The following is a 26,046-nucleotide window of genomic DNA, read 5'->3' as shown; positions in this document are numbered from 1 at the left end:
ATTGTCCAGCTCTTCTTCCAGCTGCAGTGAGCCTCCTTGGAGCAGCAGAGTGAAGCCAAGGGGCAGAATATCCAGGCTTGAGATAATACAACATTAACTGACATTCTTTATAGAAGAAACACTTGAAATGTGATATAATCAACGCTGCTGCAAACCTTAGCGAAGAGACCACATTTGGCTTCTGCTTGGGAGCTTAGTAATTGCTCTTTTATAGCTGTTCCCCTGTGCTTGTTACTGGGCAGTTGACATTCTCAGACATTCTCATGATTCAAAGGTACAGCAGCAAATGTTGCTAATGTTACTTTATAAAAGAGATGCTCTGAAATGAAAAATAATTGGACGTCTTTGCTGTCAGGCTAGTAATACCTCAGGTCATTGCTACTGGAAGAACATGAAATTTTCACTTTATTTTCTCTTATCGTTTGTGTCATTAGTATGTATGAGGTAATTTGTATTTTGGCTGGTTCACATTGCTACTTTGGTAGCGATGGTTCCATTCAAAGAACAAAATAAAAATAGTGTTAGTGGCATAAATGAAATATTTTCTCCAAGATCCTAGAGCACTAGATAAATGCAAAGATTATATCTGAGTTATCTGATGAGTTTCTCTCTTGCTATAATGATGTGTCAAGTTCAGATTTAAGGCTTTGTTTCTTGCTTTGCAGTAGGGAATTGGCTTTTTTATAAACAGTTATAGTATCTGACACTGTTGTAAGCTTAGTAAGAAAAGAATGGAGGCAAGCTTGACAGGTAAATAGATGTATTTCATGTTAATTGGAGCTGTTTACCTTTTGAAAGCTTTCTCCAGTACATAAAACTCCTTTCACATATAGGTTCTTCTTGGACCTTTGGCAAAGGTTAAATGTCAGATCAGATTAATATCCATGACAGTCCCCTGCTAAAGGAAGGTAAACTGGCCATTTGGGAGATGGACTGACACCCTTGGGTTGCTCCTTGTCTCTGGAGGATGCACAGGAAATAGTATAAAATATTAATTGTTTTCTTAACTGAATTTAGGATGTTCTTATCTAATGTGTCTGGCTAACATGAGTAGAACTAATATATATGCACACCTTATAATTGCATTTTCTCCAAAGGACAACATCTTCTAAAGTATTTAGTTCCAATTAGTAAATCGCGTTTGACAGGAAACTGTCCTACATCTCATTGAAGTGTGGGGAAAATGTGGGCTCCCATCTTGAAGCTGATCCTTTGTGTTCAGCCATGTAGTTTGGTGCACAATGGCGTGACATCCTGGCTGTGTTTACCATGTCCTGGGTATTTAAAAAATAACAATTGCTGCATTCCCAGTTGGTAGTGACTTGCCCTTCTCTGTCTACCTGCTCCTCTTACTTGTTTTTTGAGCCTCTAACACATTAACTGTGTTTTTCTTGGGCTGGCCAGTTTGCAAGTGTGATTCCTGGCGCTGTGACAGTTCTTGTCAAATGGCTCATCCTTCTTCCCTGCAGGAGCAGTTGTATAAGATGCAGCACTGGCAGCAGCAGCAAGTCTATCCTCCCCCATCCCATTCCCATCCCCAGCGGACATTCTACCCACCGCACCCCCAGATGCTTGGTTTTGATCCTCGCTGGATGATGATGCCCTCTTATATGGACCCTCGCATGGCCCAGGGTCGCACCCCTGTGGATTTCTACCCTTCAGCCCTTCACCCTTCAGGTAAGGGGTTTTCAGTGTTTCCCTTTATCATGACTGCTGACTTGGTCCAACATCTGAAAGGTTACTGCAACCCAAGACTTTGAAATTTGGTTTTCCAGGCTGTAGAATGCAAAGAGCACATTACGATCTTTGAGGTTCTGCAAGTGCCCAGGGCTGGAAGCCCTGAAGATTGGTCTCTTTATTGTCATTTCTGATCAGGAATGGCTGTTATGGCCAGTGAGGAGGTGGGGATTTGGGCTGTTGAGGTGATGAAGACTGTCCTACCTTGCTGTGCTTCAGTCACCTTACCTCTGCCCAGGCTTCTTATCCAGGCTGGCTGTGATTGATCTTCTGGGGGATTACAAAGAGTCAGTCCATGTGATGAGGGCTAGTGAGGGGACAAAAGTGGCTGAGAGGGAGGACACCTACTTGCCCATCCCCTGCAGTGCCATGGGGGATTTTCTTCTAGAGTAGCTTTGGAGGCGTAAAGGTAATAGGTAGATCTTGCCCCTTAGAGGAGAAGGATCAGGTTGGAAGTGAGTGTAGTCTTGTGAAATCTTAGTAGGCCTCCTTCAAGAAATGTGATAGAGAAGCCCGTTAGTCCCTGAGGTCTGTGATCCTAGTGCTCTCTTACCTTGTTACTGATCTTCAGAGATGTGAATGTAAACAGCAGGATGTATGAAGCATCCCCTTGAGTTTGTGGTTAGTTTTCATGCACTTGCTTGCTTCCAAGCCAGTGATGGTGTGTAGGGTTGTGTGCAGACTGGGCTCTGAAAGCTGCTTCACCTTCTGTATCATTCCAGGTGTACTTCCTAAGCATAGGCTCTTCTCTACAGAAAGGCTTCCATGGCTGCAGTCACCTGCTGTCCTGGAAGGAAGGGGAGTCCAGCTAGCTGTAGACTGTTAATTCTTCTTGGCAATAAGATTCTAGCATTAATGGCATGAACTCTCTTATGATCAGGAATTATGAAGCCCCTGATTCAGCAGGACTCCATCGGGGGAAGCAGCTGTCGGTCTGAAGATCAGAACTGTCAGGCAGGGCAGGCGGAAAGAAAAGCTGCTCCCATGGACCCTGTGCCAGTGTGGGGCCAGGAAAGCTACACATCTCTGCAGAGCAAAGGGTACTCCCTGTCACATCAAAAACAGGCTGAGAACATAACCCTGGAGGGGCTGCACACCAGGTGAGTGCAAAACTCTCCTGTCCTCACACACATGCTGTGATGAAAAGTTGCACTGTGATAGGAAATTATCTCCTACTAAGAGCAGGTTTGGGGTTGACCCAAAAGACTCCTCTGAACAGGCAAAGATACTGATATGGTAACACCCTTATGCTATTGAATGTTTATGTTGTGGAGATGCTTACAGACTGAGCCAGTCAGAGCTTTTCTTTCTGATGCCAGTCCAGATTGACCAGCCCAGAGTCTTGTAGGGCTGCCTGCTCAGTAGAGGCAGGCAGTTATCATCTACCCAGACAGACTCCACTGAAAATGGAGAGTCAAAAATTCTCAGGATTTCTAGTTTAAGTCTCTTAATTCTTGGGGACTTTCTGAATCCAGCTCCTTGTTTTTGAATCTCCATATATGCTGGAGGCTCAGTCTCCCTTTATTTCTTGTGATTTGCTGCCCTTCATGGGAACTGCTTTCTTTTTCGCCCATTGACTTGACAAACCAGGCAGTACGGCATGGGGCCACAGCAGATCTGCCTGTCACATATTTATAGACTCATTGTCTCATTATTTAGAACAAAATCTGCTTTATTTATTTGTTTCCACCTCTTGCACCCAGCCTGGGCCCTTGGAGACATGCTCTGCTTTGCACTTGCTGACTTTTTCTTTTGTTTGGTTGGTTCCTTCTCAGGAATGAGAGTTCTTACTCTGCCCCTCCTGGAAGGCCAGAGGGCCTGAGCACCCAGCGAGATCTCTTTGAGGAGAGAGGGGAGGAGTACTTGAATGCTTTTGACAAGAAGGCCCAAGCAGACTTCGACAGCTGCCTGTCTTCTCAGAGGATAGGCCAAGACCTTTTGTTTCAGCATCAGGAGAATGTGCAGGAAACATGTCCTCCTAGCAACCGCCATGCAAACTTAAGGTGTTCGCCCCTGGAGCCTGACTTTATCCAAGCAGAGAAGAAGCCTGAATATAATGGCTGGGACATCAGCCACCACCAGAAACCTTCAGAGACTGCAGCAGAGGTTGCTGAAGAAGTGCCCAGGGATGAGCAGTCATTCAGTGCTGACCCGTGGAAGAAAGAAGGCGCTAACACCAAACAACCTGCTGGAGAGACGGCAGAGTGGGCTCCTGAGAACCGGAACACCAGTGGTCAACATCAGGAGCAAATGGGGAGGACACGGCGATCAGGCCCAATTAAAAAACCAGTCCTGAAAGCCCTCAAGGTAGAGGAGAAGGAGAAGGAGATGGAGAAGGTTAAGCTGGAGGGAGACGATACCTCACGCCCACCAAAGGAAAAGGTGCCTGTTCATAAAGTGGAAAATGAGTCAGACAGTTCCGCAGCCTTACTGAACTCCACGCGTTATCTGCTGGATGACAAAGGTTCTTCCAAAGCCAGCCTTGCCCGAGAGGCTGAGAAATCCCAAGAGGAAGAAGAGGAAGAGGAGGAGGAAGAGAAACGGGAAAGAACCTGGGAGAACAAACTATCCAGAGAGTCAAATGATCTCCCTCCCCCCAAAAGAAACAACTGGATCTTCATTGATGAGGAGCAAGCCTTTGGTGGGAGAGGTCAAGGGCGTGGGCGAGGGAGAGGCTTCAGAGAGTTCACTTTCAGGGGCCGCGGCACTGTTGTGGGCAGTAGGGGAGTCTATAACAACCAGCGGAGTAGCCGAGGGCGAGGGCTTCGGGAGTTCAACCAGCCAGAGGACTTCCCTAGAGGCAAGCCCAGGCGCCGGATAGCAAGCGAGACACACAGCGAAGGGTCAGAATATGAGGAGCTCCCCAAGCGTCGCCGGCAGAGGGGCTCAGAAAACAGCAATGAAGGCTCTGTGCTGGACAGGGAGGAGAGCGATCTGAAAAAGGGAGACTTCAAAGAGTCGTGGAGGTCCAACAAAATCTATTCAGATGATCACGCTAGCCTTGACCCTAAGATGAGGGCCCCAAGAGCTTTTGGAAGATCATTGCCGCCAAGACTGAGCAACTCTGGCTACGGGCGAAGGGGTTTCATGGGTAAGGAGCCCACTCAGTGGCAAGGCAGGAGTGGGGGAGCTGGGTGGCAGGAGTACAGCCACACCTCTCCATCGGACACTTTTGGGAGCAGGCAGCAGTCTGACAGGGACTACATCCAAGATTCTTACAAACACTCAGATTCCTTCTCAAGCCGGGTTTTTGAGGACAGTCATCTGGATGACAAAAGGCACTTTTTCCAGGAAGATTACTCAGCAGATCAGGAGAATATAGAGAACAGACCATTCAGGAGGCGGCGTCCCCCCCGCCAGGACAAGCCTCCCCGATTCAGGCGCCTCAGGCAAGACAGGGAATCCGTTGGCCAGTGGAACCCTGAGGAAGGAGGCCCCAACCTGCTGCCGAGCCAGTGGCCTGGAAGACCCAAGCTGACCACTGCGGAGAAGAGCAGCATTTCAGGCAGACGGTCTCCTGAGCTGTCCTACCAGAACTCGTCGGACCATGCCAACGAGGAGTGGGAGACGGCATCTGAAAGCAGTGATTTCAGCGAGCGGCGGGAGAGGCGAGATGGCGTTTCAGAGAGCGAAGGCCAGCTAGAGGGTGGCCTTGGGAGTGGCAGCTTGGGAGAGAAGAGGGAGCTAGCAAAGAGAAGTTTTTCAAGCCAAAGGCCACTTGTGGACAGGCAGAGCCGCAAGGCTGAGCCAGCAGGGTTTGTGGAGCAGTCTGTCAGGACTGGTGTGGGAGCAGCTTCCCGATACGAGAGCCAGCAGAATGGGACACTGATGAAAAGCAAGAGGTAAAGCTGCATTCTGATGTACAGATATCTATGGTATGCGGATATTGGGGGAGTGGAGGTCGTGGGCTGGATTGTGGTGGGAGCTATTGGCTGTGCTTCTTCCCATCTAGCACAGGTGATTTCCAGCATCGTTTACCAACCTTGTGGTGTTCAAGGGTTTCATGATGCTTTTACTTCCATGCTGGAAGTCCAAGCCTATGCCTGTTAATGACACAGCGTAGGCATGGCATGTGCTGCCTCTGAACTAATGCCCTTCTTTACCCTAGTTTCCTGCCAAGACAGGTCTCCTGTGGGTCCCTGATGAAGTGTGGCAGAGTACAGGAGTGAAGGTTGGGATTCCCTGGGATGAGTTGATTTGACTTGTGCAGGTTGAGCATCACTTACCTGGATTTCCAGTAGTGTGGTTGAGACATGGGAGCAATGTGTGACATTGCCAGTGCTAGCTATGCCTGAACAAGTATTTTCTTAGGTGTTAGTGGAGTCTGGTGATGAATGGAAAGCAGTGCTGTGAGTTCCTAGGCTGGCGGGAGGAGTTTCTCCTGTGAGTATTTTAGGATTGTTTCGACACAAGGGATTAGGTATTTCCTTGCAACATCTTGTGAGGAATCTGATGTTTGCTGACACTAGAGAACGGACACTGGCTTAGCTGGACCTTGGTCCTGGGTCAGTTTGACAGCTCCCTTGTTACCCTTTTCCTTTAACAGGTACAGGAGATAGTGTTGTGTGGATACATTGTATTGGGTTTAAAGCACTGATGTGTAGACAGTTTGTTCATTGTTTTCTGTCCTCTTGTGACTCTTCTCCCCCAATTCCTGGACGTAGTAGTTGACAGTAGTTTATATGTGAATAAAGGAGAGGAGAGCTGACTATCTGGAAAGATGCGTGCTGGGGAAAAGGAAAGTGAGGGAAGGGGGAGGCATTTTTTCCTTTCATTGTGCCTCTTATTTTGTGAGTTGAACCCTGGGAGATGATGTGTGGATGATGGTCAAAGGGGGAAAAAATTGCTAAGAGAAACGGGACGGAAAAAGAATTTTTTTGTCTCAGTGTTTTTCAGACTCTCTCCATCTCCCTTCCCCTCACCTGATACATGCCAGGGAATGTATGCTCATTGTAAAGAGGAGCAGGGGAGCTATGAAAGCAGTGTTGTAGGAGGGTAGAAGACACTGATATGAAAGCACTGAGCCTTCCCTGTGGGGAGAAGCTAGGGTATTAGCTTTGTGGTGGGGGAAGCATGTTGTTTGACTCATGACTACAGGTATTGTTCTGTTCCCGTTCTACTTTCCCAGAGACATCCTTGTAATGGGCTGTGTGCTCAGAATTAATGTCTGCTTCAGTTGAGTAGAGGCTGGGGAAGGAAGAGGTGCGATTAGAAACCTGGCAAGGAGAATATAACCCATTTGTTTTCCTTTTACTACTTCTACTCATCTTCTAGCAGCAAATCTAATTCCTTTCTCTTCCCTCGCAGATCTCCGGAAGAAGGAGGGGGCCTTGGCAACACCAGCGGTGGGAGCAGCCACTCCATTTACAGCCTAGATAGGGCCTCCCATGCTAACACCGAGACTGCTGAGGGGCCAGGTAAAAAGCCGGAGAAGGAGCCCAAATCCACTGCCCAGAGAACAAGCGAAAAGGGGGAAGCCTTATCACAGTTTGAACTGAATTATGGAAGTGAGTGTCTCATTTCATTTGTTTCCTTAAAGGGATAACATGTTGTGGCTGACCTTGAGCCAGGCTGATTTAATCCAGTGTAACTTTAAATATCAAATTAGATTATTTTCTATTTACTTATACAAACAAGAGAATTCTATTGCAGCTAAGTAGGGAAAATACAATGTCAGGCAAAGGCAGTTTAAAATTTAAAACCCAAGCTTTGAGCCAGATCTGACAAAGCAGTCTCTCTAATACTTTTTCTGTAGAAAATTTGGTGTTAGGGAGAAATGAGGTTATTCTGTGTTTCTGTCTAAGATGTTAAGTCTCAAGTCCAAAATACCTTATGTAGTGGAAGAGAAGTTGAAAGAGCATCCAAACTGGGGAATTGTAGCCTGAGTTCATGGCTGGGAGGCAAGAAAAAAGTACCTCTGAAACCATCTCCTTCTTGCATTAGGCCCTGACCCTGTTTTTTGCCATTTGAAGTTTTGCATTCAAAGGTGATGGATGTGTTTTCGAAAGTGCCTATGTCTGTTTTGTCCTTGCTGATGTTTGGAAAGGTTTGAATTTTGTTTCCACTGATAACACACCTGAAGTTACCCGAGCTGCCACATGGCTTATGTTCCCGAGCTCTCCCAGCTGACGCACGCTCTTAGAGGAGAGCAAAGCCCTGGAGGCTTTCAGAGCTTAGCTGCCGAGCTGCTGGCTGAACTTGTTTGTCTGTAGCATGGATCCTATTTGGAATACACTCTTTAAAATAATACAGTTATAAAGCTTTATATGGAGGCACACATACACATTTTTTTTTCCCATATACACTTTGTTCAGGTGCCATCATTGATAATCGGGTGTCAAGCACAGCAGAAGAGAATGAAGTGGGCTCTATGGCAGGTGAAGGCTTCATTGAGGTTCTTACTAAAAAGCAGCGTCGTTTGCTGGAAGAGGAACGAAGGAAGAAAGAACAAGCTGCTCAGGTGAGGAGTGGGAGGCATAAAAGTCTTAGCCTTACCTACAGTTTGGGCTGCAGTCAGGGAAAAGTACAGGCCCCCAAAAGTGCTTGGATGAACAGAAGAACACGCAGTTGGCCAAAGCAGGGCTGATCCTGTATTAGGCGCAGGAAACGTGTTGTGGCTCTGATAGGCAGAGGCCGTTAGTCTGATAAGGATGGTTAGTAGGTTTGACTGGTGTGCTTGTTTTCTAGTGGAAGTGTTAATTGCGAGTTTGGGGAAGGCTTTCTAAAGTGATGTCTCATCTGAAGCAATTTGGCACGCTAGGCCTGTTGCTGGCTGGCTGTAGTTGATGGTGAGGTACGGGGCAGCAATGAGCAGTGGAGCATCTCCATGCTCTTGCTCTGTCAGTGACATATTGCTAGAAGAGGAGATGATAGCTTCCCTGTAGGACCTTGTCATGTTTGTGTCTGAGCATTTCACCAGAAAGAAACTAATGAACTAGAGGAAGCTCTGACAATTTGTGGTGGTCGTAATAGGATAAAGGAGTTGATTTACAAGAAAATATTTAAGACTGTGTGCATAGCTTGGTTAAATGATGTTTAGGAGGGGATGAAGATATTTGTCTACAGGTACTAGAAGACTAAATTCTGGAGGAATAAGAGAATACTTTGGCATAAAAAGAGATGTAATGAAACATGGAGGACTAAACACAAATGAAAAGCATTGCTGGGAAATGCTTCCTGACAGGGAAGGCTTGTGGTGGTAGAGCAAGTCGCCCAAGCAAAGTTATGAAAGCCTGGCTGCTTGGTGTCTTTAAGATTACACTCATTTTCTGCCTCCCCCCTGCCCCCAATCTTCTGCTGCTGAAGCCAGCTTTTTTCACATTCCTATTAGATTGGGGGAACTTTACAATAGTCACAGGGCCCATTTTAAAAAAAAAAAAAGGGAGGCGGGTGAGGGGCAGCAGATTTCTTTTCCTCTATACAGTTCTGTAACTTGAGTTGGGGGCTTTTCTCATGGCAGCATTTAGAAATCCAGGGATCCAGCTTGCCAGGAGCAGGTCATGCTAACCCAATTTAGCTGCAGGTCTTATGGCCTGTGCCTTTTCTCTCTCAGGCACCAGCCAAGGCCCGTGTCCTTCAGTCTCGCATTCCTCCTCGATTTGCTAAGAAGCAGAACAGCATGTGCTTGGAGCAAAATGATGTAACAGTGTCTGGAAACAGCCTGGGTACAGAGATCTGGGAGAGCAACAGCCCAGGTAAGTTCGGGTCTATCTGCTCTAGAGTGTTTCACATGGGTGGGGAATTCTCTGGCGCGTGCAGGAAGGTGAGGTGTCTGTGCTTAAGGGGAGAGAATCTTCCCTTGTCTAATGCTGGAAATGGGAAGGGGGCTAGCAGACATCTGGGACTGTGCCTCTGGAAGCAGTACTGTTCAATCCTCCTCCTCCTCCTCCTCCTCCTCCTCCTCATTTTGACCATGTAACTTTCCTAATCTATTTCCTAGCCTTTTTTTAAGATCACGATCCTAAATGCCATCTTCTAGGCCCATTGCTAGGTCTACTTTAGCTTTTTTCTTATTTTTGCTTTCCTCTGTTTTCTCATCCTCTAGCGCTGAATAGTTAGTGCCTTCCTTCTTTCTATCTCTGCTCTTTCTTTCTCCTATTGTCTTCATGTTCCCTAAGAAATCTCTCTTCCTTGCTTTCTACCCTCCCTTTCCTCACCCTGTCTTCTCTGTGCTGCATTATTTCTCAGCCGATGGGGAAGCACTAGCTTTCTGAAGTGGTGAAAATATCCCCTCTCATGTCTTTAAATGGAGAATGAATCATGTGTATTATGCATGGTGTACAAGGTGTGTTCACAATTCTGTTTCAAGCATCTGAACCCTGCCCTCTCTTCTCTTCCAGCCCTTTCCGTTCAATCCCCTGGCAGTGATTCCTGGAGCAAGCCTGTAAATGCCTTTAATGGTACTGAATCTAGTTCCACTGAGGTAAGTGGCACCTGATCTGCCATTCAGGTATTTGTGTATAAAATATTAACGTAGGTGGCTCATGCTTCTCATTGCTCCAACTGTGCTTAGCAACTCTGTCAGCTCTGCTTGTGCAATTTTAAACTGGCTCTCTGCAGTTCTGATTTCAGCTTCATGCTGCTCTAACCTAGAAGGCCAAATGCTGCTTGCTTTTACATGTGGGTATAAATCTGGAGTAACTGTCTTGCAGAGCTACTCCAGGATTATGCTCCTAACTGGGAACAGAGTGTAGTCCAGGATGGTGGAATCCTGTAGGTCGTGTTTGTGCCTCATGCCTGCGAACAGTATGTAGTTGTAGCCTTGACATGGGGAGGGGGGCAGAGAAGGTCCCTGAATGCTTCACCTCTGGAGACCGGAGTTCAAATCTGGTTTGGGTCATAAGTGAAATGAGTTTGGCAATCTCAGCCTAGTTGCCATGTGGGGCACTTTTCCCTTATTCTAAAGCCACAGTGGGGTTGGCACAATGGTTAGGCTGTCTCAGAGTTGCGTAGAGCTAATGCAGCAGGCAAGGGGTGCTGCAGGTCAGGCCCAACTTCTTTGCAGTTAACTGATAGTGATAAAAAGGGGACGTTGTCTTGCTGGTTTTTTCCTTCTTTGTGGAGCTGGGTCGGAGTCTGGGGCTTTAACACATTTCGTGCTTTGCATAGCAGGGTTTTAAAGGCAGCCAGGGGGATAGTGGCATTGACTTGAGCGCGGAGTCTCGGGAATCCTCCGCTACCTCCTCTCAGCGCAGTTCTCCATATGGCACCCTCAAACCAGAGGAGATGAATGGGGCTGGCCTGGTGGACCCAAAGCCCGACTGCCAGAAGGAGCAAGTTCAGAAGCAATCTGATAAAAAGGTAATCTGGATTTGCAGCCAAGCCAGAGCACATAGTGAGAGATCTTATGAAGTGGTTCTGTTATTCTTGATAGCATTTTTAAGGCTAGAGATTGGGTTATTCAGTCTTTGTGTCTCAGCCTCTCTGCTTTCCTATTAAGGATTCAGATCAAGGCTCAGGACAGAACAAGGAACACAAGCCTGGACCAATCGGCAACGAACGCTCCCTGAGAAACAGAAAGGGTTCGGAGGGAACGGAACGGCTGGAAGGGAATATTCCCCCTGTTAATGGGGTGGAAATTCACGTGGATTCTGTACTTCCTGTGCCACCCATTGAATTTGGAGTAAATCCTAAAGTGAGGATTGAATTTAATTTTATCTTCTTGGTGATTTGAGCTTGTCGAGATGTGAAAGGTAGTTTGAGACAGGATTATTTAGGGGAAGCTTCCAGCATGTGCACTGTAGATTTGCCTTATGGATTTCATTACTGACACAAACCAGGTACTCAAGATGTCTTGGCAGATACGTATTATTGTCTTGGAAATACTGTCTGAAGGACCAGTTGGGGTGGTAACAGAGTAAAGGACAAAATTACAGCCTTGTAAGCCTGTGTGTCCCCCTGGGGGTTGCCTGCTGCTGAATGCTGAGAAGTATCTTCTTGTCCTCTTCCAGCAAGGCTTACCAGAGTACAATCTTTAGTTTCTAGTGTCATGATTCAGGCTAGAGTCATTAGCCATGAGAAGCTGGTAGGTGGCCCTCAGGCCTGGATTTGAATGGCATGTATTGTGTTTTTTTCAGGACTCTGACTTCAGTTTGCCACCTGGTTCTGCCTCTGGCACTGCAGCTAACCCTGTCACCAAACTGCAGGATGCCTTGGCCAGTAACGTAAGTTTTTTGGGGGGTTGGGATATTTGTTTGTTTTCCTGCCTTGATTCATCTGCATCTCTCCTTGGTTAAAGCCCAGACATTTCCAAACAGAGCAAGCATATTTCTTTGCGGTTGACTTCACACTTAATGCCTAGGCATCACACATGGCTAAAATCCATAATGGAAATCTATGCCTCAGAGGCACCTTGATAAAATGAGCATTAACTCAGAAGTGATACAGATAGTGACTCCATTATCATTCAGTGACCTGTGTAAAGCAAGAGTTTTAGCAGATCTCCTGAGTTCACCAGTCTCCTCTGAGGTGCACAACCAAAGGACAGTGCTTGGAATGGATGTGATGTAGATACTGGCATTTCAGGCCCAAACTGCCAGCATCCTCAGAAAGTCTCACCTGCCACAGCAAAGCAGAGGGCTGTGACCTGTTAGCTGGGCCCTTATGGAGGTTTCCAGCTTGTTTCAGCCATCTGGGTGTTTTATTATTGTATAAAAAAGAGCATACACATTGAAAGCACAGCTTGCAGCTCAGCTGTGGACAGTGATGTGAGAAACTCACAAAGCTGCTTTTGAAATGGCTTGGGCTTTTAGATTTTCTGGAGGTTTGTCTTAAGGGGTCTTTCTCTTTGAAAGTGCAGATATTCTCTGAAATTCGTGTAAAGTCCAAGTATGGAAGGGGGAAAACATTTTTGCAAACTGGAGTTACTGGGTGAAACTGATGTTTAGGTGGAGGCTGGTGTAACTCACAGGACATAAGGGGTGTCAGTGCAAGCCACCAGAACTTCATTTATCCCAACAGTGGAATTGATCATGGTTTGATGCTTAGGTACTTAACTCCTACAGTGCCACAGAGGATCGAATCCTTTAAGATGTAGTTACTAGAGTTGCCTACTGCGACTGTTAGCCTTGGTATCTCTTGGAATTCTTGTAAGAGTTATAAAGTATTCACCGCTTACCAATCTCCCTTCAGGCAGGGCTAACGCAGTCCATTCCCATTCTGCGAAGAGATCATCACCTCCAGCGATGCATTGGCCTCAACCCAATGTCCTTCCCCACCGCAGACCTTACTCTTAAGGTAAGTAAGCTGTTATGTGAGCTTAATGCTAGCTGTCTGCTTGGCCAGAGTAAAAAGGGTGAAGAGATCCTTCCCAGAGGGACTTGTTAGGCACTTGCTGAGTCTTTAATTAGATTGTGTAAAAGTTACGAGTGTATGATACTCAAAATGGGTGGAAAGGGATGCGTTTTATCTATCCTGGATGTGAAGTCCTCAATAACTGTAGAATGAGTGCAGCAGGATTTCCTGCTATAGTGACTGTCTCAGTGGCTGGGTGTGCTGACAGGTCAGTGATCCTAGGTGCTTTGCTGTGCCTGACAGTTCCAGGATGGGGAAGCCTCAGCAAATGCCAAAAGTGATTGTTTTTTGTGATGGATGCTTACCCATTGGGAATTGATGTGAAACCTCTTGACCTGAGACATGCCAGCTTTCAGCTGTGACTAGCCCAGGTTGAATTTGAACTGACAGTTTACAGATGAGCAGCTCTAGGCCTCCGTATTTTCCTCCCCATTTGAACTGTCTGTAGTTATTGCCCTTCATTTCCATAGATGGAGTCTGCTCGTAAGGCCTGGGAAAACTCTCCTAGTTTACCAGAACAGAACTCTCCAGGAGGCGCAGGCTCAGGCATCCAGCCTCCTTCCAGTGTCGGAGCTTCCAACGGTGTCAGCTACAGCTCTTTTGGCGGTGTTTCTATGCCTCCTATGCCTGTGGCATCCGTAGCACCTTCTGCATCTATTCCAGGTACCTGCAAACTGCAGCAGCAGTATTTGCATTGTCTGGTTGGTGCATCTGCTCTTTCCTGTGAATCCTCCTTGGATTCTCATAGATGAGAGCATGGTGGAAAGAGCCTCCATGTAAAGTAGCAATTGACTGGTTGGTGTTCAACAGATCCTTAACAACAATTCAGGCAGGACAGAAGGGGACAACTTCCACTCTTTGGAGACTGTTACTTGAATTTTATTGGTATAATCTCAGCACAAGACTCACTTTTTACTTCAGGACGTATCTATACCTGTGCAGTGGCCAGTCTCTGGATGTCTCGATAGATCCTGCTGACCCTTCACTGTGTACTCAGTAGAATAGAAGGGAAGTGAAGTAATCTATGGCTGAGAGACTTCAACAATTCCAGCATTAACTATTCCTCTATCCGTTTTGCTATTTGAGACTTCTCTGTATGTCACAGGTTTTTCTGTATGTCACAGTATTCTGCTCTTTCTTCGTAATAACAATAACTTGCTTACAGTGATAAACGTTTGCATGATTCTGGGAGCTGCGGAAGTGCTGCTGTCCTTGAATTACGGAGGGCAAACTTAAGCTCAGTCAGGTTAGATGATGTGTGTAATCAGGGATGAAGAAAGGAAATGTACCTGGATTCCTTGATTCTCAGGTCCCGATGGACCTCTCATGCGTTGCCCTTCTCTCAGCTGGAGAATGGAGCAGAATACATTGGGCAGAAGTGATAATGAGCGGGTAGCTGGGGTGACTGCTTACCTCATTTCCACTTGGAAAACAAGTTGTTTCCAAGCCGGGTGATTTTTCTAGCCCTCCCTCCATTTTATTTGTATGTCTTGTGCTTCAGATCTGTACAAAACCACAGGAGTGGCATAGCACTTTCTTCTTGGTGCCCACTCTTGGGGTAGATGTGGCTCTTGGATCTTTCATGTGAAGGTCTCAAGCACCATGTTTGCTCTTGCCTTCCCTTCTAGCTGCAAAGCAGTGCAGGTTTGCAGATTTAGGAGCAGTTTGGAGTACAGCTCACCAATTCCTGAACTGCCAGTCTCTTGTGATTCTGCTGTGGAGAAGGGAAAAATGAGTTTACATTTAGCCTCTTATAGTAGCAGGCTTGCCAAAGCATGCTCCCCCAGGGCTTGGGGGCTGAAAAGTAATGATAACTTTCTATAATTGGGCTTCTGACTTGTGAACTTTACCGGCTCTTCTGAATTGCTGTTAAATGTCTGTGTTGACTTGCTGAGCTGGTGGCCAAGAGGTGGGAAGTAGGCTTGACTGACCTTCAGGTCTCTGTGCAGGGCACCTTGTCTGTATCCCCCCCGTACCTTGAATTACAGCCTGCCTTTTATGATGTTTAGGTAACCATATTCCACCCCTGTATCTGGATGGCCATGTGTTTGCAAGTCAGCCCCGCCTGGTCCCTCAGACAATACCTCAGCAGCAAAGCTACCAGCAGGTAAGGGAGAAAAGCAATTGGCTAATGTTTTTTTTCAAGAAGTCTTCGGGGTGACATTTAAGGAATGGGGAGTCATTTATCTCTCTGAAAGCCCAAAGGAGCTTAGATGTGGCTCCCTTCAGATTCCTTGAATGCTGCTTCCCAGTGGGTGTCACAGGTTAGTGAAACTGAAGGGAGGGAATGGCGTTGTTTTTCTTTTGTACTGATGTCTTTGAGCTGCGTTTGACTGAAGCAGATGCGGAGAAGTCTGAGTGAGGTAAAGTGATTTTCTGTAAATTTCCCAACCAGCCAACACCAATGGGCAGTTTTAGTAGTCTTAGTAAATAGGCTACTAAAACTTGATAGCATTGGGAAGAACCACTTTGGGGTAAGAGTGCAGGCAAATTAGAGCTGGGATCATTAGTGCCAGTAAAGGGCCTTTTCTGTGTGTGGAGCATGTTGGTCCCCACGGGTGTCCATCCAACACTTCTTGCGGGCATCGGTCTCTCTCCCGGGTGCCTGTGCAGTTGCTTCCCCTGCCAATGTTTTGCTGTATTGTGGAATGAGGCAGTGGCTGGATGAAACTGTGCGGTATAGATAATTCTCATGGCAGATTGACTGGCTGAGGAAACTGGTGGGTTTTTAACAGCCTGGGATAGTTTCTGGCTGCTCTACCTCTGTTATCTTAATTTCTTCTACAGGCTGCTGCTGCTCAGCAAATTCCGATTTCCCTCCACACATCCTTACAAGCCCAAGCTCAGCTTGGGCTGAGGGGTGGCCTGCCCGTCTCCCAGTCCCAGGAGATCTACAGCTCCATACAGCCCTTCAGGTAACTGCTTCCTGTTCGTTTCCTTGTGCTCTGAACCTTTATGTTCCAAATGGCCAGGTGTGTAGATCAGACACTCCCTGCTCATCTTCTCTTCCCCTTCTGCTGACGTTCTGTTTCTTTCCCCTCATAACATTGCCAGGGAGGAGAGTGAGGGTATCAGATCACATGAGACTCTTTGCAGGATGCTTCTTCATAGGACAATGGCAAAGACCATCTCTGGAAAACTGCATTCAGTCGCAATGCTTACCCTCTCAAAGGGGGAGGCAGATCTTGGGAAAGATCCAGAAAGGAGAGGTTTCTGGTGTGGAAAGTAACCTTTTTAATGAGAGATCCAGAGCTTAGAGCTTACTGTGTTTGGCTTATTACTGGGGAGAAGATTAAGAGACAGTTTGATCAGAGATGAGTACCTACATGGGGAATTTAAAGAACTTCTCTCTTATTGGATATAAATTACAAGACAAGAACAGAATAAACGCCAGCACTCTGGCAGAAATTAGTAAGATTCAAATTAGAAATCAACACAAGTATCATAACAGCAAGAGTATGTGGCCACAGGAACTGCTTACTAAAGTCGAAGGAATGAGGCACCCGCTTTTGAGTTAAATGGGATGCTGCAGTTCAGGCACACGCTGTTCAGCTGGCTGTGGGACTCTGTACCCTCTTTCCTACATGAGATGAGAGTGAGTGATCAGAATAGTTCTTCTAGGCTTCAAATCTAGATATCGCGACTCTAAAAACCTACTGTTGTTGCTTGTGCTAAAGCTGGTTGAATCTTTAATTTCCAATTACTTTTCCGCTTGCAAAATTGCTACAGATTTCTGGTAACCTGGATCCTCCCTTACTACTAATCCAAAGCTTCTTGTGCGGGATATTGGTATTTGAAATGTCAATAGGACACATCATTCTGTTGACTACTCCTGCAGTGCAAGGACACGGTTATAAGGGCTTAAAAATGGAAATAAAAGAATATAAAACCCTACAACAAAAATGGAAAGTGATGCTGCAGCTTATGTCTAAGCTATCGATTTAGTAGATGTTGTGTCTGAGAACTGCTTGCTGACTGCAAGCCAGATACAGCTTGGAAGGGGTGGGGGTGTGTGTGTGGCCTCCAAAGGCCTGCCGCATAATGACTTAAGTATGTGTTTTTTCTTCTCCAGGTCTCAGGTGTATATGCACCCCAGTCTGTCTCAACCCAGCACCATGGTCCTGACAGGAGGCACTGCTCTAAAGCCTCCATATTCCGCCTTCCCAGGCATGCAGCCCTTGGAGGTGGTAAAAACCCAGTCTGGGTCCCCCTATCAGCCAATGAACGGAAGCCAGACGCTGGTTTATGAAGGCCAGATAAACCAGGCAGCCGGTATGGGAGCCTCCCAGATGATGGACTCTCAGCTCACACAGGTGAGGAGCAGGGCTTGCAAGGTGTCCCCTTGTGCAGGGCCGTTCCCAACCGCTTGTTTCTGAGACTAGGTTGAAACTGGTACTTATGCAGAGTCACGTGTTTACATGAATTAAGGTTTTTGTAAAGAAGCAAAACATTTCCTGAGAGTCTTTGTTCTGTGAACCATTGTTTCAAACATGCAGCACCTTATTTAATAAGATTCTTGCTAATTACTTGTCTGTCTCTGCTGAGATGTCATTTTGTTACTTGCATGTCCTTCCCCCTCAATATAGTCACTTCATGCATGGTCAAAACCTGCTGTGCTTCACAGATAGGAGGGCATGATACTGTTGTGATAGTTGTCCTAAAATTACCACCTCCAAGAGCTAAATCGCCATCTCCTCCAGATTTAACTCAGCTTCCAGGGTATCGATGACCTTTCAATTAAAGCTTGTCTGTATTCTCAATTTATTGAGTATCTAGGTCTTGTTAACAATTTCTGCTGGTATGTTTGCCAGTGACTTAACAAGAGCTTCACTGTGTGTCTTGGTGGTGTACAAAGTTTTTGTAAAGCATGGTTCAGAGACATGAATCCTGCTGTCAGAGTAGCTCTGTTCATGCGTGTGCTGACAAATCTGTTTTGCTTCTCTGGACGAGCATGCTAGTTTTATTAAACTCAGCTTATATTTAGGGCACCATGTTAAATTTGGGGGGATTATTATTTTTTTTAATAAGGAAGCAAGAACATCTGTAATTTTTTTTTTTTAATTTAAAGAGGAACTTTCTTGTTGTGACTGACTTAAAAACAGAGAAAATAGCTGGGGAAAACAGAGAATACTGGCAAGCTAACTATTTGAAGAGATGCTTTATCCATCATAAGCTGGTAACTTGGTGTCTCACGCTTGGATCACATGGCAAAGCCTTAATTTTTTTTTATCACAAAGTGGTGTTATAGAAGCTCTCAAATGCAGATATTGTGAGGACGGCCAGATCAAGTCAAAGGGAATAGGAGGCCATTAAGTCCTGAGCTGCATTTTTTTTCAATTGCTATTAACCTCCACCATCATCAATTCAAAGCTTATTGCAGAACACAGAGCTGAGATCACCATCACTTTTTTTCAGGGGTCCATTTCCCGAAATGCATTGTCATAAAAGTATAGCAGATTTCTTGGTTTGGGCATCAAGCTGCAAACAAAGTGTAAGCTGTCTGGCAGTGCCATCACTGCAAGAGAGCTCACCCATGCAGCGAGTATAAGGAAGACTGAAGAACTGGATGTAGGTTCTAGGCAAGAAGAAAAGACTATATCTGAGTGCAGTTGTGTTAAATCATTGCCGCATTAAAAGACCAGCTGATAGGGTGTTGGCAAAGCTATCGGAACATGCATTTCATTTTGAAAGTCGCTCTTTAACATTAACTTGTGTTTATTCTGTGCCTTTCTGCACTGCTTTTAAGACTCCTTTTAGCAATGCTATGCTTTCAGAATATTAGGAGAGACAAACCCAACACTATTATTAATTAGTAACTGTATGTACTTCTCACACAGCTAACAATGCCTGTGCCTGGCTCCCAGCTTCCTCTGCCCCGCTACGGCTCTGGCCAGCAGCCCCTGATTCTACCACAGTCCATCCAGCTTCCTCAGGGGCAGAACCTGTCTGTAGGAGCTCCCCGAAGAATCCTCCCTCCTGGATCCCAGCCTTCTGTTCTTGCTACCAGCAGGGAGGTAAGGATGATCTCCTGCATGCTCATCTTGGCATTCATTAACCCCTCCCCTCGCAGTGAAGTTTCACTCCTTGATCCTGCCTGTTAAAGGGGAGATTGGTTTGTTGGGGATCCTTAAATATCAAAGCCAAGGATTAGCGTTAAAGTGAAGGAGCCCTTTTCCTCTTGCCTCCAAAGCGCAGGCCAGCAGTCTTTCAGGTTTTGCTGCTGCTCATCATTCTGTTTCCAGGGAGCCACATCCTGCCTTGATCCAGTTTGGAGTCTCCAGTTTTATTACATGTTTACGCAGGTTTCCCCAGAGTGCTTGAGGGGTGGTGAGCTCCAGACGCAGTTGGAATACTGCCCAGATATTTCACACTGTTGTGAAGCTTGTCCGTTTGAGTAGGTATATTAATGTCATGTCTGGTTTGATGGATTCGTATCATAAGTTTGTCTATTCTAGGGGAGAGAGCACAGCAGTTAACTTCCAGGTTCTGTTTGCTTGGGCTGCTGGCTTGTTGGTTTAATACAAACAGACTATTTCACTTATAAGCCCCATTTTCTTCACCTGAAAAATGTTTCTTCTTTTAATGGGCATGAGGGGTAGAAGGGCAAAGATTTGACTTAAAAGTTTATATGAGGTAATGGGTGATCTGTGAATCTGTGAAAGATCATATGTTCTCACTAATTTTCCTCTGTAGTCCTCCCAAATGGAAATGAAAGGGTTTCATTTCTCCGATGGTAAACAGAATATGTCCTCCGGAGGGTCTGTACCATCACCGCATACATACAGGTAAAATACTGACAAAACTTCACCTCCTCAGTCAGACTGGGGAAGAAACAGTGTTTACCATTTGCAGTGGCATGATGCATGCATCATCCCTGTACGAGATCCACTTGGATTTTCACATATGGAATGTGCTTATTATAGTCCAAATACTTGTATGAAAATGCATCATCATGGTTTTGTTTTTAGGTAGGGACCAGTGTGTCTCTTTGACTTGCTCCTTTGTGCCTGGGGGAAGTGTGTGAAGTTACTTATTTTCTATGCCTTAAGGGCAAATTGGAATTGGAATGTGCTCTTGCCTGTTCCTTGTTGAGGTGGAAGAGTTGGGGATTACTGAATAATGTTTTAGTTCCTGCACTGTATTCTCAAACTGAAGATGAGAGGGGCTAATGTCTAGATAGTCCAAACCTTTAGGCCACTGAGCCTTTTGAGGTTTGCAGTTGCTTCATTTTTGTTTCCTAACTAATCCTTGTGTTGTCTGTTGGGCTGGGGAGCTCACTAGTCCTCACAGTAAAAACTCATGCTGTGTCTTCTGCTGCTTTCTGCTGTCTTTTTCTTTTTTTTCTTTTTTTCCTTCACACGTGAATAAGGTTCTCATTCCATTGTAGAATTTACTCCATGAATGTTGTCGACTCTTCGATTTCCAGGCCTAGCTCTGCCAGCCCAAGTGGGAAGCCATCTGGACCAGCAGTTAGTATGGGCTCCGTGCAAGGACACTACGTACAACAGGTAGCGAATGTCAGTACTCTTTGGTTGGCCCAGTTGTATCTGCTCTTTTGTACCGTTGTGTTTCTGCCTTGTACTTAAAAGGGTGGTGGAAAGGCCTGTGTACTAGAACTATACATGGGAGTTGTTTTCCCTGTGGGGAGAGTGAGTTTGTGTATGTGGGTGGATGTTAAACTGAGCCAAAGAGTAATGCTGTCTGATTCAAGCTCAGGAGAGATTAGAGGATTACCTGCGTTACACTGCTTATGTTATTTGTTGTTGAGGTTTTTATGGGTTCTTTGCATTGACAAGCTTGTGAGTCACTTTGAGATCCTTATGAGTGAAGTGTTTTAGACAGCAACAGAGGAAACACCTGAATTCTGGAGTAAATGTGATGTCTTGCATGAATGGTGATCATGGTCTGTTTTTATATCTGACTAGAGGTCTCTGCACTAGCTAATGCTTTGTTTCTGTATGTCAAAAGGCAAAGCAGCGGGTGGATGAAACTAAAGCCAATCTGGGAGCAGTAAAGCTGCAAGAAACAGCCTCCACGAACCAGATGAAGCCAGTGCGCACAGGAGCGATCAAACCTCAGGCAGTAAAAGTGGAGGAAAGCAAGGCCTAGGAGCACCTCTGATGCCCAGCTGGTTCTGCTGGCTGAGAGGCACTACAGCTTAGACTGGACCCCACTGGATCTCCTGAAAATCTCGTCAGATCTACTCCCCACCCCACATTGACTGATTACAATGACATCATCCAAGCCCCTCTCCCAACAAAGCAGTTTGAAACAGTGGATATGACATTGACCTGCTTGCTTTAAAACAAACCAACCGCCAAGCCCCATGTGACTTTTAAGTGGCTCTAGCCATTTCTCCCCTGCCCCCCCCCCCCGCCCCATCCACAGGTAGCTGTGATAGCTCACTTGGCAAAGCCTGTCCTTCTCCTTCCCTACTTCTGTCTCAGCGGAGTGGCAAGTGGGGGAGAGGGGTTAGTTTGAGGTTTTTCATTTTAAAGGCAGCTGAGGTTTTTACAGAAAAAAGAAAAACGCTATATCTTTGTTTATAGCAGAACTTTTATATGTTCTCTCATTTTTCCCCTTCTTTCTGCCTCCCTCATTCCTTCCAGAAAAGAATTCCCTTCAACGAAAATGTTCTGACAGAACCCTGCTTAGTTTTATATATGGTTCTGTGCTACTTCAAGAATCACGACTCTTCTAAACTGAGTTGGTTTGAGTATATTTTTCCCCAGATGATTTAGCCTTTCAGGTTACTTGATTAAGAGAAGTACAGGACAGTTAAGGCATTCATTTTTCAGTATTTTTGTTTTAAGCTAGAAACAGTGCTTGCATTAGAAGTAAATGTGTACTAAAGGTATATTGTAAATCAGTGCATTAATCTTGAAACTTGCACCACTTTAATTGTAGCTTTGGGGTGCCTTGTGCACAACAAAATGTGGCATTTTCGTTTTAAGAAAAAAAACACTGAATTTCTGTTGCAAGCTCATCTGGATCTAGTTTTGTTGTGGGTTTGGGATTTTTTAGTGACTGTCAAACATGCAGCAAAATGTAAATCATGGATTTACAAAATGTAAACTCTGTTAAGAAAAATCTCCTCACCTCACCATGGGTCAGAAGAGTTGGCCAGAGCCAACAGATCTGTATGGACTACTTTTTGTAGTTGTGATGCTCTTATGCTCCCTACCTTGGCCGCTCTAATTCTTTGTGTCTCCTGAGACTAGTTCTGTATTGTGTTCCTCCCTTGGGGCTGCTCTCCTAAGCTTTGCTCTTCTCCTTTTCCCCAAGGTCTTGCTTTCTGCTCCTCTTTGTAACTCGCAGCCTCTTGTAAAACTTGCATAGAAACACATCAGTAAGGGAGCTCCTCTGCAAAGCAGCCATTTTAGCATACAAAGAAGCTCCTTTTTTTGTGTTGGAAGCACATGGTTACAGAGGCAGTTTGGAATCATCCTTTTGTTCTCCTTTCCCAGATGAACAGCAAAGGGTTCTTTCCTTTTGGTGCAGTTGCATATAGTGCGTATACAGCCTTGCCACCTTACGCTTTCTCAACAGTATTTGATGCTATATGAAAGGAAGGTCCCGGGGGAGGGGGCTGGGTTTTATTTCTTTGATTGTTTGGTTTCGGGGGGGGGGGGGTGTATGTGTGTGTAGATTTTTAGGATGGACTTACAAGTTCCTGAGAGTCCTTCAGTTGAAAGCATTCATAAGCAAACTCAGCTATTTTCAGCTAACTTGGTTTGTGTTGCTTAGCTCCTTCAAAACGTAAAGTAGGCTGGTCACTCTGGAATGAGGGAAGGAAAACTTCATTTCTGCAGTAGATGATAGCTTGCTAATTGTCTGTCCCATCTGCCTCTGCTAGATGGCAGCAAGTCATTTATTGGTGGTTCCAAAGAAGATATTTTGAACAAAGAATGTATTTGGGAAAGGATCTGAAAGGTGTTTTTGGTTTTGTTTGCTTTTTTTTCCCCCTTTCTGGGAAAGATCCTTCATAACTTTTAGAGATGCATTTGAAGTTTTAAGCTAGGTATAAATCAGAACGTTTATACAATAGCTTTAAAAAGAGCTTAGAAACCTAAACTAACTTAGACATAGTAACGTCCCCTCTCCACAGGTGTCCCCATTGCGCATGGCAGAGAACCCGAAGGGAAAGGGATAGGATGGTACTTTAAGAAAAATAAAAGCTCTTTTTTCCCCTCTCTTGTTTGTGGATTTTTAACTTCAGAGCGGGGTGTGCCAGTATCTCTCTAGCATCCTCCAAAGTACAGGGTTTAAGATTTAGCTACAAATATTTCCCTAGCCTTCAGACATCTCCCAGACCAGCCTCCTCATCTGCTAGGCCTGCTCCCAAGATTTTCCAAAGATTGCTCCATCAGTAAGTCATCCCACTCTCTTTTCTTCCTTGGAATATCATGAACAACAGAATTGTCTTTTTTCTTTACGTTATCCTTCTGCCCAGCTGGCCCTAGCTAATATTAGCCCAGAATCTAACTGTAATGGCTACAGAGACTTTTCCAAGCCCCCCTCTTCTCATCTCTTCCCTACCCCTAGACACACTACTTAACCTTTACAAAGACACTAACCTCTTTTCTCCCACCTATATGACTTTAAAATGGTCTTATGTGTTGGAGGAATCAGGTTATTGCTAGATACAAGATGTTTCAGTACCTCTGGTGTAAATGCCATCAGAACTACAATACTTCCTGTTGAAAAAGGTGACCCTTTTTTCTCTTTTATCTCCTCCATTTCTTCCCCCAACAGAATAAAACACTAGAATTTATTTATACGTATTTGATGTTGTAGGTCTAGGTGAAAAAGTAATTGTTTCACTGCTCTATTTATATATTATGTCTGAATTATTCTGTGCAGGAAAGGCCAAGAAATGCATGTGAGCTTCATTCCATTCCTCACCTTTGCGTGACTGTCAGCTGCAGTTGACAAGACTCTCTTTCACTTAATGGAGTTTTGTGTGATGGAAAGCAGTTTTAGAGCCCAAATTTCTAAGGTGCAATATCCTTCTTTGGCATATGTTTTTGTTTGTTTGTTTGTTTAAAGCTAACACAAGGTTAGTGCAGTTTGTGGTGTTCTTCAGTCAAAAGGAAAGTCTCTGATCCTTAAGATGCAGAAATGTAAAGGGTGCTGGTAGGTACATAAAATTCTTCTTGGTGGGGAGGAGGAGGGTGGAGATGTATAGAACATGGATAGGGGGTACTTCTGCTTGCCGTCTCCACTGCTGAAGGGTAGCACCCTAGTGATTTATTCCTTTGCTGCTATTCCTTTTGCTTTGGCTGGAAATCAGCTACCAGGTTGCAGGCTCTTTCTGCTAGGAAAGATGCAGTGTGCAGTGGGAGGGAGAAGTGGAATCCATATTTTCAGCAACAATGGGTGAAGCAGAAATATTCAGAGGCTGACTTTGCTGCTCTTGATTTAGATTGTTCACCTGAAGCTCTGAAGCACGTCTGTAACTGGTTCTCTTACACACAGTGATTCATGGTCTCGCAGCTGCATTCAGTGCTGCTTTCCAGTTCAGCCTGCTTTTAGCTCTTAATTTAAAAACAAACTTGAGGTTAGGGAAGAAAAAAAGAAGAAAAAAATGCTCCAATATATTTTTAAATGACAAGTGGAAGCAGCACAGTCACTAGTGAAACGGATATTATTGTTGATCTTTCATAATTCACTCTTGGCTCTGCCATGTGACAGCTACACCATAGTCACTAACTCTGAATGTGTTTGCAGCCCATTGAACTTCATACGTGTTTGTGTTCATGCAGAGAGGCACTCTGTTTAACAATTTCCTTGCAAGAATGCTGCAAAGCTACAAGCTGCCCTGTGGTTCCCGTGTATTTATAGATATATAGTAAAAAATGAGCTTAGCACTTTGGCTATGTCTCACCTTTTGGCAAGCTACTATATTCACTTTCAAGTGAGCACCGCTGCATGCTAAGATCTGTTCTGTTGCATTTTGTTAACCTTCTGTTTTGCTTCTGACTGGTTAAACACAGATTAATTCTTTGTAGCATGGGTTATTTTTGACATACGGCAGCCCAGTTTCCACGTAAGAAAGATTTGCTTGTAAGAATTAATTTACAACAGGCATCAGAATATTCTTAGATGTGGCCCATCAATGAGAGATGAGCGTTTTGCAAAAGCAATGGAACTGCTGACTCTGAAGAGACAGCACTCGTCCAGCTACTCTTTTATTTCGTTTTAATCCAAAGACCACCAGGTTTTCCTAGTGGCCATAGACACCCTCCTGGGTTCAACGGGTTCCTCAAGACGTCTGCAGCCATAACCTTGACCAGTAACCCTGGGAATCACAGCAGCAGCAGTGAGGCACTCGCTCTTTAGCATGTCTCAAGGCGTTGTCCCTAGCTGGAATCCTTTCTCTGGTTCTGTATAAATTGCATTTGTTGTTTCTCAAGGGGCTATTGTACTCCTTAAAGCTTTTAACCTCATGACCTGTATAGTAAAAATTTTTTTTGGCCTTTCCTCTCTTTGTCTTTTCATGTAGACCAGATATTTGAAAGGGCAGACGATGGATAATTGTGTAACGTGCAACCTGTTTATATTTTTTGGAAACTTTTCCTTGGACCGGAACTCGAATCACGGAATCACCAGGCCAGTTGCGGCACACTCTTTATTGCCCTTTTTCCTCGTTTCAGTACCTATTGTTTCTCCTTTCAAATATGTGATTGTATTAGCTCTTTCCATATGAAAGAATTCTCCTTATTTAAATAAAAAAAGTTAAAAACAAAAATAAAGCAGATTATGCTTTTCTCAAAAAACAGGCCCCTGTCTGGTTGTTTTGGTTAAATAGGGAAAGACATGCGGCAGGCAAGGCCGCACCTCGGGACGCTTCCCCCGTGGTGGGGGACGGCAGGCACCCGGGGGCCCCTCGGGGCTGTGGTGATGGCGCCGAGGGGCACCTCGCCCCCGCCATGGCGGCTTCTCCCCCGCGGAAGCGTTGCCCTAGCAACAAGACTCGCTTCCTTCGCGGCGCCGCGTGCGTCTGACGCCACATCC

General features: G+C 45.3%; 1 protein-coding gene, 1 long non-coding RNA gene and 1 other non-coding gene across 9 annotated transcripts in view; all 3 read left to right on the top strand.

Moving 5' to 3' along the window:
- PRRC2B (proline rich coiled-coil 2B) overlaps positions 1-22,646 on the top strand; it is a 48,785-nt gene extending 26,139 nt beyond the window's left edge. For 2 of the 7 annotated variants that reach the window (XM_067309248.1, XM_067309247.1), the window contains exons 14-32: positions 1,470-1,677; positions 2,618-2,837; positions 3,513-5,579; positions 7,045-7,244; positions 8,052-8,197; positions 9,290-9,431; positions 10,077-10,159; positions 10,846-11,037; positions 11,177-11,371; positions 11,814-11,900; positions 12,868-12,972; positions 13,500-13,692; positions 15,039-15,136; positions 15,817-15,944; positions 17,102-17,342; positions 18,867-19,043; positions 19,723-19,814; positions 20,417-20,537; positions 20,998-22,646. In XM_067309248.1, coding sequence (XP_067165349.1) covers positions 1,470-1,677; positions 2,618-2,837; positions 3,513-5,579; positions 7,045-7,244; positions 8,052-8,197; positions 9,290-9,431; positions 10,077-10,159; positions 10,846-11,037; positions 11,177-11,371; positions 11,814-11,900; positions 12,868-12,972; positions 13,500-13,692; positions 15,039-15,136; positions 15,817-15,944; positions 17,102-17,342; positions 18,867-19,043; positions 19,723-19,814; positions 20,417-20,537; positions 20,998-21,138 — 4,836 coding nt within the window. In that variant the 3' untranslated portion in view covers positions 21,139-22,646. Of the gene's footprint in view, positions 1-1,469; positions 1,678-2,617; positions 2,838-3,512; positions 5,580-7,044; positions 7,245-8,051; positions 8,198-9,289; positions 9,432-10,076; positions 10,160-10,845; positions 11,038-11,176; positions 11,372-11,813; positions 11,901-12,867; positions 12,973-13,499; positions 13,693-15,038; positions 15,137-15,816; positions 15,945-17,101; positions 17,343-18,866; positions 19,044-19,331; positions 19,424-19,722; positions 19,815-20,416; positions 20,538-20,997 lie in introns of those variants that run through there. The other 5 variants (XM_067309252.1, XM_067309250.1, XM_067309251.1 and 2 more) reach the window with 5 other exon arrangements.
- Positions 13,979-14,065, top strand: LOC136993905 (small nucleolar RNA SNORD62). Its single transcript, XR_010886170.1, has one exon. It is a non-coding gene; the product is annotated as a small nucleolar RNA SNORD62 (small nucleolar RNA).
- Positions 22,647-23,744: 1,098 nt separating the features above from the next.
- On the top strand, positions 23,745-25,811 carry LOC106490326 (uncharacterized). The gene is made up of 2 exons (XR_001293594.2): positions 23,745-24,028; positions 25,535-25,811. It is a non-coding gene; the product is annotated as an uncharacterized lncRNA (long non-coding RNA).
- The last annotated feature ends 235 nt before the right edge of the window (positions 25,812-26,046 follow it).

The sequence above is a fragment of the Apteryx mantelli genome, chromosome 21, assembly GCF_036417845.1.
Source record: "Apteryx mantelli isolate bAptMan1 chromosome 21, bAptMan1.hap1, whole genome shotgun sequence".
Classification (NCBI taxonomy): domain Eukaryota; kingdom Metazoa; phylum Chordata; class Aves; order Apterygiformes; family Apterygidae; genus Apteryx; species Apteryx mantelli.
Note: the sequence above shows the minus strand (reverse complement) of the source record. Positions and strands in the feature narration are given on the sequence as shown.